Genomic DNA, 18,845 nt, shown 5'->3' on the forward strand with positions numbered 1-18,845 from the left:
TCTGACCTGTATGATACCGGAAGCACAGTGGGCCACTCATCTGACAGAGTTATACAGGGGACCATTAGGTTTAGATGGCCCTCAGCACATCTATGGGCAAACCCTCCCAGCCAACTGGTTCTCAGTGAAGGAAGTTAAGGCAGTTATTGAGAGAATAAAACTCTCTTGTGCCGCCGGTCCTGACAATGTCCCGGCAGTAATAATTAAAACAAATAGTGTTTGGTGGGCTAAAATGAACTCTACCCTGTTCAGTTGGGTTGCAGGGTCTGGCCTTTACCCCTTTACCTGGAAGGGGTCTATTGTGAAACCAAATTAAAACAAGCATTTACAATGCAATAGGTCTCGCATTATTAAAGTTTGAGCTATTGGCATTGTAAATGACAATGCCTTTTCTTCATTTGCATCGTTGCATAAACAAGCACTTTGCACTTATAGTCCATGCTTATGAGAAGCAAGGCTGTAAGTCTCTTTTACTGCCAGCTTTGCTCATTGTAAGCAAGGAATATACGTTCAAAGTGCGTGTTTATGCACCGATTGCAGGTTTTAAAAACAATGAACCCCACCGATGCACAGATCACCTTTGAATAACACTGATCTAAGGAGTGAAAACCTTGTGTGCGAAGTAGACCAACTCCCAACCTCACCAAACAGCCCTGAATTATCAAACATTAAGTAGGTAGAATATGCCACTGAGATATAAACGGCATGACCATATGTCAAGTGGGGATGGGTAACCCTTTCCCTGCCCATGGGTGCATGGTGTGGAGGTGAGGCAAAGAAGAGAGAGGGGCCAGAATCATTTAGACTCAACAGTATAGGAAAGAAGACATATGATTAGCAGAGAGATCAAAGCAAAAAAACTAGGAGAGCACAATGGATTACAAAATGCAAAACAATAAAGTAATTCTTTGGCGGTGATTGCAGCCTCTCTAAAGTTGCAATCACTGCCAAGAGTCTCTCTCATCAGGTTCTCTAGAATCAGAATGTATACTGGTCACAGAATTACTTGTGGCACAGAAGGAACAACTTCTTTGACCACTTCTTTCTTTGGGGGATGCCACCAACATGTATCACGCCATGTCTCCAATACTCCTGCAAAAACCTTCCTCTCCTCCATCCAGTCCAAATGGGCCGCCTCCGACATATCAAAGAAATGGTTATTTTCCCAAAATCTGAACTTGAACTGCACAGAATAGAGCAAAACAGTTGAAACTGCACAGCACACAGTTTTGCTTGACCACTAAAGGATAGCCTGATGCTGAATCAAGTGTGAATGCTCTAGGAAAAGAATCTCTGTGGTAGAGTCGAACAATACCTCCCCCACACTGCAGGCTGCATAGAGATTGCATCATGGTCCATACACTTAAGCGGCCCTGCAAATATGAGGTTGGGCACCAAGGGAAGGGTTAGGCGACAGCATATGGTGTATCCCTCAATAACAAGGCATAATACAATCTTCAGAGGACATCCAGGTTTGTAGCCAAATGAGGTTGTGGTTTCAACATGTGTTCTTTATTGAACTGCCTTTATTGCATTCTGCCCTCGCCAACACATCTTTCATCTATTGCTGACTCGATTGGTGACAACAGACTTCATCGGAGCTAGTCAGGAGGATACACACACGAGTACTCTTTTCCAGACTGTACACATTTAGACCACTAATGTCGCACACGAGGCAGTGGGGCCACACAAGATACCGACCATGTTCATCCTACTTCTATCCAATACCATTACTCATCTCATAACTAGCCCGGATGATGTCTGCTGTCTTTGAGTCAGCAATAGACTAAACAGGTGTTGGCGAGGGAAGAATTGAATAATAATATTTCAATAAAAAACACATTGAAATCATGACCTAACTGTTGATTTTCTGAGTGCTCGGAGAATTCTTTCTAGCTCCATGGGTAAGCCCCATCAAACATTATGCCTCGATTCTGGTAAAAGAACAGATAGCACGTTTACAGTTTCCCTGCTATTATTTTAGTGTTGATGCTATCAAACTGCCATCTGCTGAACTGGTGACTGAAACAACTTGCACACGTACAAATACACGAAATTCTAGGGTAGGCATAAAGAACATCACTCTTCGAAAATTCAAACTTTTTCCAAAAGGAGCAGAGGGCGTTCAAAGCACCTGTTATTGTGAATCGCGTTCATGACATTGGCCTGATTGGAAGCGCCTGTTGACTATAGTGAGAAGTGTCTCCTGGTGATGCTACATAAACGACAAAACCAGTAGAAAGATACAAGACTCATCTTAAATAGTCGAAAGACACTTTTGCATAAGAAGAAAACTGAGGAATGGAGTTAACCCGTTGTGCTCTGGATCCAACTATACAGCAGCCCAAATAGGAAGTGGCATCAATATGCATCTGTGCACTAATGTTGAAAGCTCAATCTAAATTTATTATTGACAGCATCACTTTCTTACAGACACCATGATAAATACATTTTTACTTGATTTCTACGTGTGTGATTTTAAATTATAATAGCAGTTAAAACAAGCATTTACAATGCAATGGTCTCGGCATCATTAAAGGTAGAGCTATTGGCATTGCTTATGACATTTTTTTTTCTTTAAATCATAAATAAATGGCATTGTCATTTACATTGTCAATACACACCACTCTGCACTCAACTGCACTCACCAGCACTGCACTGCACTCACCTGCACTGCACTCAACTGCACTCACCTGCACTGCACTGCACTCAACTGCACTCACCTGCACTGCACTCAACTGCACTCACCTGCACTCACCTGCACTCACCTGCACTGCACTCACCTGCACTCACCTGCACTGCACTCACTTGCACTGCACTGCACTCACCTGCACTGCACTCACCTGCACTGCACTGCACTCACCTGCACTGCACTGCACTCACCTGCACTGCACTCACCTGCACTGCACTCACCTGCACTGCACTCACCTGCACTGCACTCACCTGCACTGCACTCACCTGCACTGCACTCACCTGCACTGCACTGCACTCACCTGCACTGCACTGCACTCGCCTGCACTGCACTCACCTGCACTGCACTCACCTGCACTGCACTGCACTCACCTGCACTGCACTCACCTGCGCTGCACTCACCTGCGCTGCACTCACCTGCACTGCACTCACCTGCACTGCACTCACCTGCACTGCACTCACCTGCACGCACTGCACTCACCTGCACTGCACTCACCTGCACTGCACTCACCTGCACTGCACTCACCTGCACTGCACTGCACTCACCTGCACTGCACTGCACTCACCTGCACTGCACTCACCTGCACTGCACTCACCTGCACTGCACTCACCTGCACTGCACTCACCTGCACTGCACTACACTCACCTGCACTGCACTCACCTGCACTGCACTCACCTGCACTGCACACACCTGCACTGCACTCCACTCACCTGCACTGCACTCCACTCACCTGCACTGCACTCCACTCACCTGCACTGCACTCCACTCACCTGCACTGCACTCCACTCACCTGCACTGCACTCCACTCACCTGCACTGCACTCACCTGCACTGCACTCACCTGCACTGCACTGCACTCACCTGCACTGCACTCACCTGCACTGCACTGCACTCACCTGCACTCACCTGCACTGCACTGCACTCACCTGCACTGCACTGCACTCACCTGCACTGCACTCACCTGCACTGCACTCACCTGCACTCCACTGCACTCACCTGCACTGCACTCACCTGCACTGCACTCACCTGCACTGCACTACACTCACCTGCACTGCACTCACCTGCACTGCACTCACCTGCACTGCACACACCTGCACTGCACTCCACTCACCTGCACTGCACTCCACTCACCTGCACTGCACTCACCTGCACTGCACTCACCTGCACTGCACTCACCTGCACTGCACTCACCTGCACTGCACTGCACTCACCTGCACTGCACTCACCTGCACTGCACTCACCTGCACTGCACTGCACTCACCTGCACTGCACTCACCTGCACTGCACTCACCTGCACTGCACTCACCTGCACTGCACTGCACTCACCTGCACTGCACTGCACTCACCTGCACTGCACTCACCTGCACTGCACTCACCTGCACTGCACTGCACTCACCTGCACTGCACTGACCTGCACTGCACTGCGCTAACTTGCATTGCACTCACCTGCACTGCACTGCACTGCACTCACCTGCACTGCACTCACCTGCACTGCACTCACCTGCACTGCACTCACCTGCACTGCACTCACCTGCACTGCACTACACTCACCTGCACTGTACTACACTCACCTGCACTGCACTGCACTCACCTGCACTGCACTCACCTGCACTGCACTCACCTGCACTGCACTCACCTGCACTGCACACACCTGCACTGCACACACCTGCACTGCACACACCTGCACTGCACTCACCTGCACTGCACTCACCTGCACTGCACTCACCTGCACTGCACTGCACTCACCTGCACTGCATTGCACTCACCTGCACTGCACTCACCTGCACTGCACTCACCTGCACTGCACTCACCTGCACTGCACTCACCTGCACTCACCTGCACTGCACTCACCTGCACTGCACTCACCTGCACTGCACTCACCTGCACTGCACTCACCTGCACTGCACTGCACTCACTTGCACTGCACTGCACTCACTTGCACTGCACTCACTTGCACTGCACTGCACTCACTTGCACTGCACTGCACTCACCTGCACTGCACTCACCTGCACTCACCTGCACTGCACTCACCTGCACTGCACTCACCTGCACTGCACTCACCTGCACTGCACTCACCTGCACTGCACTGCACTCACCTGCACTGCACTGCACTCACCTGCACTGCACTCACCTGCACTGCACACACTGCACTCGCCTGCACTGCACTCACCTGCACTGCACTCGCCTGCACTGCACTCACCTGCACTGCACTCGCCTGCACTGCACTCACCTGCACTGCACTCACCTGCACTGCACTCACCTGCACTCGCCTGCACTGCACTCACCTGCACTCGCCTGCACTGCACTCACCTGCACTGCACTCACCTGCACTGCACTGCACTCACCTGCACTGCACTGCACTCACCTGCACTGCACTCACCTGCACTCACCTGCACTGCACTCACCTGCACTGCACTCACCTGCACTGCACTCACCTGCACTGCACTGCACTCACCTGCACTGCACTCACCTGCACTGCACTCACCTGCACTGCACTCACCTGCACTGCACTACACTCACCTGCACTGCACTGCACTCACCTGCACTGCACTGCACTCACCTGCACTGCACTGCACTCACCTGCACTGCACTTACCTGCACTGCACACACCTGCACTGCACTCACCTGCACTGCACTGCACTCACCTGCACTGCACTGCACTCACCTGCACTGCACTGCACTCACCTGCACTGCACTGCACTCACCTGCACTGCACTGCACTCACCTGCACTGCACTCACCTGCACTGCACTGCACTCACTTGCACTGCACTCACCTGCACTGCACTCACCTGCACTGCACTCACCTGCACTCCACTGCACTCACCTGCACTGCACTGCACTCACCTGCACTGCACTCACCTGCACTGCACTCACCTGCACTGCACTCTCCTGCACTGCACTCACCTGCACTGCACTCACCTGCACTGCACTACACTCACCTGCACTGCACTCACCTGCACTGCACTCACCTGCACTGCACTCACCTGCACTGCACTCACCTGCACTGCACTCACCTGCACTGCACTGCACTGCACTCACCTGCACTGCACTCACCTGCACTGCACTCACCTGCACTGCGCTCACCTGCACTGCACTCACCTGCACTGCACATACCTGCACTGCACTGCATATACCTGCACTGCACTGCACTCTGCACTCACTACTCTGCACTCACTACACTCACTACTCTGCACTCACTACTCTGCACTGCACTCACCTGCACTGCACAGCACTCTGCACTCACTACTCTGCACTCACTACACTCACTACTCTGCACTCACTACTCTGCACTGCACTCACCTGCACTGCACTGCACATACCTGCACTGCACTGCACATACCTGCACTGCACTGCACATACCTGCACTGCACTGCACATACCTGCACTGCACTGCACATACCTGCACTGCACATACCTGCACTGCACATACCTGCACTGCACTCACCTGCACTGCACTCACCTGCACTGCACTCACCTGCACTGCACTCACCTGCACTGCACATACCTGCACTGCACTGCACATACCTGCACTGCACTGCACTCTGCACTCACTACTCTGCACTCTCTGCACTCACTACTCTGCACTGCACATACCTGCACTGCACATACCTGCACTGCACATACCTGCACTGCACTGCACATACCTGCACTGCACTGCACTCACTACTCACTACTCTGCACTCACTACTCACTACTCTGCACTCACTACTCTGCACACTCACTCTGCACTCACTACTCTGCACACTCACTCTGCACACTCACTCTGCGCACTCACTCTGCGCACTCACTCTGCGCACTCACTCTGCGCACTCACTCTGCGCACTCACTCTGCGCACTCACTACTCTGCGCACTCACTACTCTGCACTCACTACTCTGCACTCACTACTCTGCACTCACTACTCTGCACTCACTACTCTGCACTCACTACTCTGCACTGTGCACACCACTGATATCATGGAATCTTCCACCACACTTTCTAAAACTCTATAGTCCGAAGCATAATAGGCACAGAACCAAAAGAAGGGTAGACATTGCTTAAAATAATCTTATTGTATTTATGAGAAGCAAAAGCGAGACAGTGAAATGAGCTGAATATCAGTTTGTTACGAATCAACAGAGTGGAGTTAGAGAACCAAGAAATAGTAATTTAGAATCCGGGTTAGAAGGAGTAGTAATCACAAGCGGAGGATCAACGGGCGCGAAACAGCGTGGTGGGCGCACAGGAGACGCAGCGTGAGCGTGCACATCAGCTGAAGATCGCCGGAGAAGACACAGAGCCTGCCTGCTGCCGTGACTGACCCGCTGCAGAGGGAAAGAGCCCGGTGAGTGGGGGTAGAGGGGGGGGGGGCGGCAGAGAGGGAGTGGGCAGAGAGGGAGGGTGTGTGTGTGTGCGTGCGTGTGTCTGTGTGTGTCTGGTGTGTGCCTGGTGTGGGCCTGCCTGCCTTTGTGTGTGCGCGTCCACAGACCCTGGTCGGCTCGTGCACCGCTCTGTACTCCCTTGCGAGCTTACTCGGCGACAATAGTTCTCGTTGCCGAGACCTAAAAAGTGAACCCCCAAGATGTATACCCAACACGATTTGTATCCCAATTATTAATCTAAAAAATAAATCACAGTTCGCGGGCAAAAGGCTGTGGTCGAGGCTTAGTCAGGAATGCTCTAATTAGATTTGCAGCTTATTCGAAATTAACTGCGTGTTCGACTTTGTGAAAAACTCAAAATTGGAGCAACTTTTTCGACCATTAGATTATGTATGGTGCAAGAAATTCTGCTACATTAAATGATCACAAGCTAAAAAATGGTCCAGTCAGAGGGAAGACCAAGAATGAAAGTGACAATGACTGAAAATAAACCAAATATTTGTTTACATAGTGACCTATGTAAACAAATTAAATCGTGGATTTAGATAAACCATATACTACGTAACAAATTAACCAGCCTTGCTTACTGAGCATTCCAAGCACTTAACGCATACTTGCAACTACGCAATGCACAGTGATATGTAGCACAGTCCCATTTGTATGGGTATTTATGGGTTTCTGTTGCTTGTAACTAAATTCCGTCTCGCAGACTACTGTAAGGATACACTCAAAAAATAAACAAGTTCTACAGGCCAATAACGTGAAAACGTAAAAAGTACTACTGGAGAAATGATAAAGCGGTTAATGCTGTACCAAAATCAACACAACTTGAAAAACTAATTACGCTCTGTACCATCAGCTAAAGTGTGTGCTGCTGCTGTTACACCGTCTACAGCGCAGTTCCTGCATGTTATCGTACTCTCAAAGTGATTAATGCACCTTTTGAACTGTCAGTTGCACATCATTCTATGTACAGTATTCCACTGATCTCACTTTTTTTATATGCAACACCTGAAAACTCATTAAATACGATGCAGAGGACTTTCTCCATCCATAGCTATATAGCATACATAGGAAGGGAGGCAGTTTACACACGCACTGCCTTACAAAGGTGATCTTGTCGGCTGGCGTGGCATATCCAAAAGCTAAGGTGACAGAGGGAGGGAGGCATAGGAATAATAAAGTGACCACTTGTCCGCTACTTACACGGACCGTCAGCAAATTCAGTGCAACCCTCCTTGTCCGTAGTTGAGCTTATAACGCATGCCATTTCTCCGTAATTTTAGCACTTCCGCGTCCCATAACAACCAATGCCAAGGCTGAATAGATTCTTCAAGCCGGCTGCACGTGAGAGTCAATACTTATTGTCTAAAATTACCTGAGATTGGAGCATTGGCGGCATCTTAGCCAATGCTAATACACGGTAGAATTCCGAAGTGCTCTTTGGCTTTGGAGTAGGCTTATGCCTCCCCCAAGCAGTTTCTATTAAATCGAGGTTGATGCGAAAGACTCTGGCTTCTCAAGAATATCCAGGAGCCCACAGCCCGCCAGTCACACGGGGGTCCTTTCTGTGACTCATTTCTGCCTGCTTCTTATTCGTTTTTCAGCTTGTTAAATCTTGTCTTTTTTACCTACCATAAGTGTTGAAATTAAACATTTATTCTGGGAAGTCATACATTGGGTATGGGGGTTTCATGGTTGGGTGGAGTAAAGGGGGTAGAGTCATGAAGGGCGGAGCTTTGAAAAACAGACTGACCATCCATTTATGCAGCAAAAAAAAAAAAATTAGCAGGGACTATGGGTCATGAGTCTGCTGCACGCATACAGTAATGCTAGTTCTGCAGCACTCTACAGCGAGTCAAAGGAGAGACCGTGTTCCAAAATTAGACCCAATTCACTATCTGACTGCTTTCCCACGCACCGATATAAAAAAAAAACGGAAGTCAGGCACTTTTGCCTGAGACGGGGGCGGGGCCTGCAATCCGGCAGGAAGTCCCGCCCGCCGCCACAGCCGCCGCCGCCGAGGAAGAAGTGGAGCCGGCCGACTGATGGCCTCTCCGCATCCCGGGGCTCCCAGGTGCTGGAGGGAGCCCCGGAAGTGAAGTCCTGCCCCCTGGTACCAGCGCTGCCGTAGATGACACACTGAACACGCCGAAAGAGCCCGGTAAGTGGTGGGGTGGGGGTGGGGGTGGGGGTCGCGCGTGTGTTCGAATGTGTCTGTGAATGTGTCTGTGTGTGTGCGCGTGGGCTTGCGTGTGTGTTTGCGTGTGTGTATGCAGTGTGTGTGTGCCTGTGTATGTGCGCATGCGTGAGTGTAGAGTGTTTGCGCAAGGGAATGTGGACAGGAGAGGGGCACGGCGCCGTGCGCGCTCACGAGGTGAAAACTGAGCTACTCTGCGCTCGTGCACCCTTTCCTGTCCACATTCCCAGAAACGGATCACAATAGATGTCTTCGCTGACGTCAGCAATGCTTCGCATTGCTTACGTCGAGCTCGACCTAAAAAGGGAGCGATACAGACCCAATATATTACAGGCTTATTAGCCTTTTGAACATTTCATTAAAGATATTCTCCAAGATTATTTTAGCCAAACTTGAAGAATGGGCCACTGAAACTAAGAGAATCCCTTTAGAACAGGGGGGCTTTCGGGAGGGTCATTCAACCATAGACCACTGCCTTGCTTTATGGGCTATAACTCGAAAGGCAGTGCTAAAATCAAAGACTGTGCAGTTGTTTTGTAGATTTCCGGACAGCGGATGTATGACACTACAACGCATGCATTTACATCGCATGCCTTTACAACGCAAGTATTACAACGCAGTCCATTACAACGCATAGTGCTTTTGGGTGCTGGATAGTGAATAGTGTAATTTACTATTCCAACTCCAGTCCCCGTGGACACTAGGGAAGGTTATTGGATAGTAAATTAACCTATTCCCTATCCTAGAGCGCCCCCCAGAGCAATGCGTTGTAATAGTTTGCGTTGTAATGGTTGCGTTGTAAAGGCTCTACTATGTAAAAGTTGCGTTGTAAGTGTTGTTCACCGCGGACAGCCTTTGATTCTGTTGACAGGGATATTTTATGGGGAAAACTCGCCACTTGGGAATTACCACTACACCTTCTATGGGCTCTTCAATCCCTGCACTCTGGCAATTGGGCTCAGGTGGAGTTAGACAAGACAGGACGGTTGTCCCAAAGAATCTCCATCAACAATGGCCTGCGTCAGGGGTGCATTTCAGCACCCCTACTTTTTAGTCTATTTTTGGCTGACCTCCCAACAGCTATTTCCCAATCAAAGTCTTTTTCGCCTAAAATTGTGGATCAGCATATTGCTAGTCTACTCTATGCAGATGATTTGGTATTAATGGACTACACTCCAATTGGTCTGCAGAGGAAACTCAATGCATTGGCCTCCTATAGTAAGCAGAACAAGCTTCGTATTAATCTGGAAAAGATAAAAATTATGATTTTTGGCAAAAAAGTGCAGAGTTTTTCCTGGTATCTTGATTCTCAGGTGGTGGAACAAGTGGATCAGTATAAATACCTGGGTTTATCTTTTAGGAAACATTTGAATTGGGGTGCACATTGGAATGCCACTAGGCAGAAGGCCCTTCTGCAGGCAAGGTGTGTATGTGGATTTTAATGGTAGATTTGGGGGCTTATCCCATATCCCATTATTAAAGGCCTATGAAGGGAAAATTCCACCAATAGGACTGTATGGAGGAGAGATATTCTCTCTTGATCCAACCTATGAATGGGACAGACTGGAAGGGGCAGCACTTAAAATACTTCTATCACTCCCACAAGGTACCATGGTCCAGGCTATAAGGAGAGAGCTCAGTCTGGTATCTTGGAACATTGCGGCCGCCACCCGGGCTCTAAGATACTTCAACACCCTGCTGGAGAATGATGAGGTGGCTAAAGTATCCAGATTGTGCTGGGAAGAAAGCCAAAGCAGAAAAAGGTTGTGGGCAAAGGCTGTTAGAGCCAGAATGAATGCAATGAAGAATTGCCATTTAAATAATGGTTTAGTCCCATCTTGGCTCACCTTTCCAGGCAAACGAAAATTGAGAGAATCTGCTGCTATGGTGTCACAAAAATGTGATTTATTATATCTAAAGAAGAAATCATCTATTAGCTTCTTGTTAGCTTTACTTGGCCAGGATGGTGTTTTCCCTTACTTTTCACAGTTACCAGATCCAGGTTTGAGAAAAGAAATCCTAAGGGTTCGGGTGGGTTGTAATCCAATTCAATCATCCCACCCATATAAGACAGGGGTGCAAAATAATAGTGGTCTTTGTTCCTGCCCTTTGAAAGCCAAATGCTCTATTATGCATATTCTTATTGACTGCGCTTTTTATCTTGCAAATCAGATCAGGTTTTTAAGACCTCTGTTTTGTAAATATGATGCTCTTCATAGGATCAAGGCGGTGGAGTTACTGTCTGAGATGCGATACTTAGATGTGGCAGTTGGGATTGCTTGGTTCCTACGATCTGTTAAACAGAATTTAAAAAAATGAAATGTAATGGGGATGGGGTGGTGAGGAGGGGGGTTCATTTAAAGGTTTTAAATAATATGTACATTTTAGAATGTTTTATGGACAATTGTCTAAATAAACGTGTTTTTGAACCCTTTGCGGAAATTTTTTCGCTACACCCCCATGAAGTATGGAAATGTTCAATATCACCTTCCCACTCTGGAATGGGACTTACAACATCCCTTGGCGGGCAATACCTAGGGTGCTGGACTGGCTGTAGCGGGCACCGGGCATTTTCCCAATGGGCTGGCAGGGTGTGGGCTGGTTTTGGAGCAGTGGGGGCCGTTTTTGTTACTGGAGGTTGGCTTTGCAGCACTGCTATTTCGACGCCGGATAAAGTATGAATGGAGTCGATGCATGCAAACAAACTCTCAAGTTTGTGGCATTTAAAAACTCTCAAGGCATATTATAACTTGAATTCTCTACTTCCCACCTCTTGAATGGGGTTCTCTAACGCAAAACTGCATCCTGAAAGTCAGCGGTGGCTCCTAGAGCGTAGGATTGTTGCCCCACTGCTCTCTGAGCTGTTAAATAAGGAACAATAACATGATAATAACGCAATCTTATAATCATTTTATTGCTCTGTGCTGGCTTAGGTGCAAGGCGGGGCTGGCAAGAGCAGGGGGAGGAGTGGACACTCGCTAAGTGTGCATGATGGTTTGGCCGGCCGACTTGGGCCGGCCAAATAGTCATGCACTCTAAACATGTTCTACGCCAGGCTGTATTGCACAACCTGGATGGAGAACATGTACAGGATCCCAGTCTCTGTCTGAGCACGAAGCCACGGCGCTCAGACCAATCACAATGCTGCTGTCATGCTGGTGACAGCAGCGTTGTGATTGGCTATGGGAGTCTGTGTGCTTCCTGCTTCGTCGATGGAGGACTGACGACGGAGCGCAGAGGGCGGCAGTACCCAGGTAAGATTTTTTTTCATTCCGTTCGCCACAAACCCTTAACCCCCTGCCCCGCCTCACCACTCCCGATCGTTAGCAGCTGCCACTGCTGAACATGGCATTTAATTCCGCAATAGTAAATGCATTTACAAGTGCCAGGTATTCATCCTATAACAAGCAGCACGTTTGCATCCTAGAGTGTTATCCCTTCACATTGATGATACAGGAATCAGACTGGGTTCTGCTGCCTAACAGCTATGCCACTGGATACCCCAATAAAGGTGATTACAGTACCTTAACCCTCAACGCTGATCCGGGGACGCGTAATATCCCTTCTGTCTCCAAGCCACTTTCTTCGAGTTTTTGTAGAAGCTGTAATAAGAAGAGAACATTTTTGTAGATTCCTTTCCAGTGAATGTAGGTAACAAACATATATGCACGTTTGGTCATAAAATAATGGGGCATATAGCAAGAACCTCGTTAATATTATCACTGTTTTAGCGGCAGTTTCCTGCCGCTAAAACGGAGATAATGGGCTTGCTAATATGCGTTATAGAATTCCAATAGAAGCCCAGGTTAGATGTCCTGCACATCTAACCTGGGCTTCTATTGGAATTCCATTACGCATATCAGCAAGCCCATTATCACTGTTTTAGCCGCAGTTTCCTGCCGCTATACCGGCGATAATTTTAACGAGGTTCTTGCTAATATGCCCCAATTTTTTTAAGGCCCAAATTTCATAATTAATAACCAAGTTCGATAGATGTCATCTTATAGTTTCAAATTTGTGGCCATGGGATTCGTTTTTCAATGCACTGTTCGGCTGTGTCTGCTGGCCAGCATTTCCTAATGCTACGACTAGGATGATCCCCCTTCATGTGGTATTTACTGTCGCAGATTGAAATTGATAATACACTCTCACAACTTATATTACATTTTTATTGAACGGTTGTATACAGTGTTCCTGCACTAGGCAGTATTAGGGTGCGTTACACTATTAGAAGAGGCATACAATAATGACAACTGAACAGCATAATTTTACGTTTTGAAACAAACAGAAGGCATAAGTAAACCTAAAAAGTGGCGTGAACTTGGGAGGATACAGCAGGATGTTTCACTTGAGGCAGCAAAAGTGGAAACAAGTAGGCAATTTCGAAGTCAAAGACATGAGGAATGGTTGGGTCCTACATCGCCAGGAAGAAAATTCTACAAAGTTGTTGTGACTTCGGAGAAAGGTTTGAGTTGAGCTTGGGTGGATCTGAATTTTGGCAGTTTAACCCCTTCCGTGCGGCGCACGTTCAGCGGACGTCGCGTGCACTGCCTCGGTAGTGCTCTGCCCGTCCGCTGAACGTTCCGGCCCCGCCCGCGCAATAGAACGTTCCGCACCAGCGCGGAACGTTCGGCGCAGCGGAGGGGTTAAGGAAGAAGAAACTCCCGCTTCAAAGACCTCTTTATAAACGAGAAATTTTGAGCTGCTTGGACCAATATGGTGATTTATTTAGTTGCAGAGCCTTGTGGGTTAATCAACCAATTGTAAATTTGATCTCAAAAGGTGCTGTTATTTAGTAATAATATGAAAGTTGAAATTACGTCACGTGGCGTTTGACTCTAGTGACTTCACTTTCAGTGAAATGGCAACATATTTCACCCATTTTATGGGCCGTTGTTGTTTTTTAAAGAAATATTTATTGGCAAATTGAAACTGCGCAGATGGAAAACCCAGCAAAAGAACAAAGTCAACAAGCACTGGCGTTGCCAATAGGTTTCGCATTTGGAAAGTTGGAGCTATTGGTTTTGTAAATGACATTTTATATTTATATATTGTTAGTGACAATGCCAATAACGATATATAAATATAAAATGTCATTTACAAAACCAATAGCTCCAACTTTCCTACTGCGAGACCTCTGGCAACGCCAGTGCTTGTTGTGGAGTGTGGCATTACTGCAAGAGCTGTCGCCTTTGGAGTTGGAGAACCAAGTTCGAGTCTCTGCGCTGGCTCAGCATCCTGTGAAAGAGGGCAAACCACTTTATTCTCACCGAGCCTAAAAGCGCTCCAATAGTTTAGGGTCACTCTATATATAGCGGAACTATAGATATATATATATATTTTTTAATGAGCACCGTATAATGTAACAGAAGGTCAGGTTCATGTTTTTGAAGACACTGGGAGATGAAATGATTGCTCAGTACTACAATGTGTTGATTAATGCTGGAACTGGAACCTGGCCCCGACCCGCCTCCCCTCACTGCCAAGGTATGCAGCGTTTCTCCCACTTCCAAGGTATACAGCTCTGGCCATGTGTCCACATCTCCTCCCCTAGATCGGTGAGCTTATGGCAGAGCCTGTTCAGACAAAGCAAGAGTAAGAGGGGTGACAGAAGAGGAGAGGGAGACAGAGAGGGTTAAGCGAGGGAAATGAAGACAGATAGAGAGAGAAAAGGCATAGAGACCCAGATGGATACAAGACAATAGACCCGTTTCACACGGGAGACTCCCGATTTGTAAAGCAAAACGTGTGCTTTATTATAACTGTCTCCCTCCTGAAGTCTCTGCTTCTATAGAAGTCAATTGGGAAAATATATTTACCTTATTTTTACCTCAAAATCTCCCACTTTCTCGTTCTAAAATGTTGGCATGTATGCAGATGTAAAGGGAGTGGGGAGGCTGAGGGGGAGGTGAAGTAAGAGAAAGACAGAAGGAGGGATAGAGAGCGAGAGAGAGAGCATGAGAGAAAGAAACTAGAGATTGACTAAGAATGTTTGGAGATCTGATGCCTCTGAAAATGAAGGAGCTCGAAATCACTTTTAGATGCTGTCAAGAGAAAGGATGCGTTTTGATACCGCGCGAGAACATTGCTTGCAGCAGAGTGCGTGTGCGAGCTCCATGGACCTTCGAGGCGCACACCCAGGCGCCATGAAGCCCTTCTCTCCGCCTCGTTACAGTGAAAGGGGTTGTCCCATTGTTCACACTCGACAATTCATTGCAATCGGTGCTTTACAAAATAGACCCGTTTTCTAACAGATTGCTGTTGAAACCTGTTTGTGTTGTTTTACAATTTGCAGAGGTTGCCCCGGGGGACTCTGAGCTATGCACTCGAGATAAGATAACACCAGCAAGAATGTAGCCAGGCCTCATTGATGGATGCCAGACGTCGCTCTATAGCTGCCTTCTGCTCGTGGGAGTTAATGCCTGTGTGCGAAAGCGCGATGCGCTTGGAGAGTGTATGCTGGCAAATGGCCGGAGGGAAGCCGGATGGAGGCGGGAGAGCCTGGTGGGGGGGCGGGAATGCGAGCGAGGGGAGGAGAAGTGTGGCAGGCGGATTAGGGAGATGCGCGTGCTTGTGTGGTCACGTGACCCTCACATGCACTGTGGAAAAACCGCAGTGGTTTGACGAGTCGATCGAGCCCTTGAATTTTCACCTATTACATTCGCAAGCGAATGATAATAGGCGAAAACTAAAAACGACCACCTGCTAAAACTTGCAAAAGGGAAACACATATTTACTTTTAAAACTCTAATAGTAACTAAACAATTAACTACCCATAAATAATGCCTTTGAGCTCATAACCCGTCTGATGTTTTTAACTTGCATGCTTGTTACATTGCTGAATCCTCTCTCTACAACCGCTTACACTGTTAATTTATTTATTTGTTATTTTACTTTCATAGTACCTTTATCAACAGGGCATTCTACTGGAATATGATTGAGTCGTAAACTGCAATTGATGAAAGGTGCAATACAACTGACAGTCGTGTAGAAAGGGAGCAGAAACCATTAGGAAAGGGAAAGGTAGATTCCTAGTTTGAGATGGAAAAGTGAGGAATGAGAAAAATACTACTGTACAAAGGAGGAAGCTGCAGGGAACACAGAAGTGAGCTAACATGGCAGAAAGGGAAACAGTGCAGCAGGATGAAAGTCCCTGGTAGAAGGAATAGGGAGCGAAAAGGAGTACTGGCTAGAAGGTAAAGAAGGACTGGAGCAAGACACTATAGATTTATAGGCAATGCATAGAAGTGTTTTTCCTGATTGTGCCCAGTGGTCTTTATGGAGTGTCCTCGTACATATTCATTGATGTCATCAATAATGTAAATGGTGATGTGATATGTATTGTAACTGATGATGGAACTAATCTGTTATACCATCTATAAGCTCCTGAACAGTGTGTACTGGGGGGGGGGGGTATGGTTGACCATAACTGTTGAATATAAGTATGGATTAGGTTTTGGATCATAACCATGTTACGGCTTTAGGTGATGTTCTTTAGGGTAATGGTCATATTCTTATAAAACTGAAAGTAATTTTTTAATAAGGAACCATAATTTCCCTTACATAAAGTTTTTTGTAGTTATTTGGTGTTGTTCCAAACTACAGGATAATGCTTTTGACAGTGCACAATTGGCCTAAAATATAAAAAAAGAATAAGTTCATTCCATTAAAAACAAACATTTAATGGAAAGGATGTTATTAAGAAATTATTTCAAATGTATAAATTTAAAAATTCAAAGTTAAGTTACTACATTAAATGACATATATATATAGATGCTTAAACAATTACACTTGTAGGTCAACAAACAAACAAAAAATTGGTTTAACATGGAAATGAACATAATTCGAAAAACATTAAAAATTCAATATAAATTTGAGTGAGAATAGGGTTGATGTGATGGTTGACAATGTAGTGGTATCATTTTATATACTTATGTACTCCATGTAGTTGCAGACGATGTAGCGCTCCTGATGCAGTGACCCATCATTTAATGGATGTCATTATAAATCAGAAACTACTTCCCAACTACAAACCTCCTATTTAAATCTACTATTAAAAAAGGGTGACGATCAGTCAGCCTTCTCAGTATGGTGCAGAGATGTGCCCACTGCACAATCATCAGTTAGGATTCAGAATTCGTATGAGTGAGTACTGAATCAAATATAAGAGATGTCAGAGTAGAGCTGCTGAAATATTGACATGACGATCAACTGGTGGCCTTAATACGCATACACATTGTGGTCCACTGACTCCTACACAAATGGCTATGGGTGCACTAGAAGATGAGTATTACAGCTTTAGCATAGATCACATCCTCTCTACAAGGCTAGGGGTGGGATATCAATGAAAGGGTGTTCCTGTCACAGCTCCAAGGGATAGCCTGTGAGGTTTCACTGTTCATGAGGTTTTATAATGTGCAGTTACATGTGTGTTCCAAGCTTCATTATGGCCAAAGTTATTTCGATGCCTAAATCAAATGCTTTCCTGCAGCATGTGTATCACCAAATGTTCTTGCTTACTTGCATTATGTTTTGGAAGTGACCACAAGACCCACCCCATTGGGTTCACCAAGCAGGCACCCAAAACTTAACTGGCCCCTTCTAATGCTAGATTCCAGCACGCACACTCGGTGGTGGCCATTACCAGTTCACCACTTTTCTTGCACTTGAATTTAAAGAGGAGATCCCTCAAAGCTCCCTCAAAGCATTCAATGCTGCACTAACAATTCTTTTGTTGATGTCACTGCCCATATTCACAGGTATCCATAGCTAGCTCATCTATTTTCTCGAATCCAGCATCTATGCATGATTCTTGCTGTTGAGACCACATATTAATATGTTGAAAACCCTATTTTTTATTTTCCTCTTTTCTTTCTACTTCCCTTTCCTGTTTTTTGAGATGGGAGAGTCAGGATGGTTTGTTCCACTCCTGTCCTGCTACACTACCGCCAATTGTTTTGCACAATCGAGAACACATTTTTCATTATTTGATTTATTCACCATGTCAAATTCATCATATTTACATAATGCTATTCAATGTATGTAAACACCATCTGGCTAACATCATTGAGCAATGCCAGCTTTTCTTTGAACTGCACGCAAATGACGCACACACACTCCTCTCAAGGAATAGAATCTGGAACCCACCCAGAAATCTCGAACTGCCTGGCACATGTATGAGAATCAGAGGGTTGTTTGCGTCTAAACTGCTGCAAAAAGAGGTGCTTTTACTCTGCAAGGGGAGATCAAATCACCTACCCTTTCAGTGTACTTCATTTGCTAAACCTCGTTTTCAACTATGTAAAGTTAAAGACCTGGAGATATGCTTGAAATGGGACTTTCCTTCACCCAAAAGGAAACACCATTTTGAAAATAATGTATTTTGAACAACATACTCAGAAAACGTATTGCCATGCAGACATAATCAACAAAAGGTAGACCGGTGTGTGAGTGTGTTGATGTTGAAATGTCTAGATTGTTGCAATAACAAATATATTGCACTCTCCAGGAAAGTACATTGCAAGATGGAAGTGATGCAAACTTGAACAGCCAGGCGAGTTGTAGTCCTAAAGATACAACACTGGCCCTTGCTG

At 46.6% G+C, this 18,845-nt stretch overlaps 1 protein-coding gene across 4 annotated transcripts in view; it reads right to left on the reverse strand.

The window, feature by feature from the left end:
* ARHGAP28 (Rho GTPase activating protein 28) overlaps positions 1 to 18,845 on the reverse strand; it is a 1,241,333-nt gene that overhangs the window by 116,831 nt on the left and 1,105,657 nt on the right. For all 4 annotated transcript variants that reach the window (XM_078687539.1, XM_078687538.1, XM_078687537.1 and 1 more), the window contains one exon: positions 12,777 to 12,854. In XM_078687539.1, coding sequence (XP_078543665.1) covers positions 12,777 to 12,854 — 78 coding nt within the window. The remainder of the gene's footprint in view (positions 1 to 12,776; positions 12,855 to 18,845) is intronic.

The sequence above is a fragment of the Lissotriton helveticus genome, chromosome 4_1, assembly GCF_964261635.1.
Source record: "Lissotriton helveticus chromosome 4_1, aLisHel1.1, whole genome shotgun sequence".
Taxonomy (NCBI): Eukaryota; Metazoa; Chordata; class Amphibia; order Caudata; family Salamandridae; genus Lissotriton; species Lissotriton helveticus.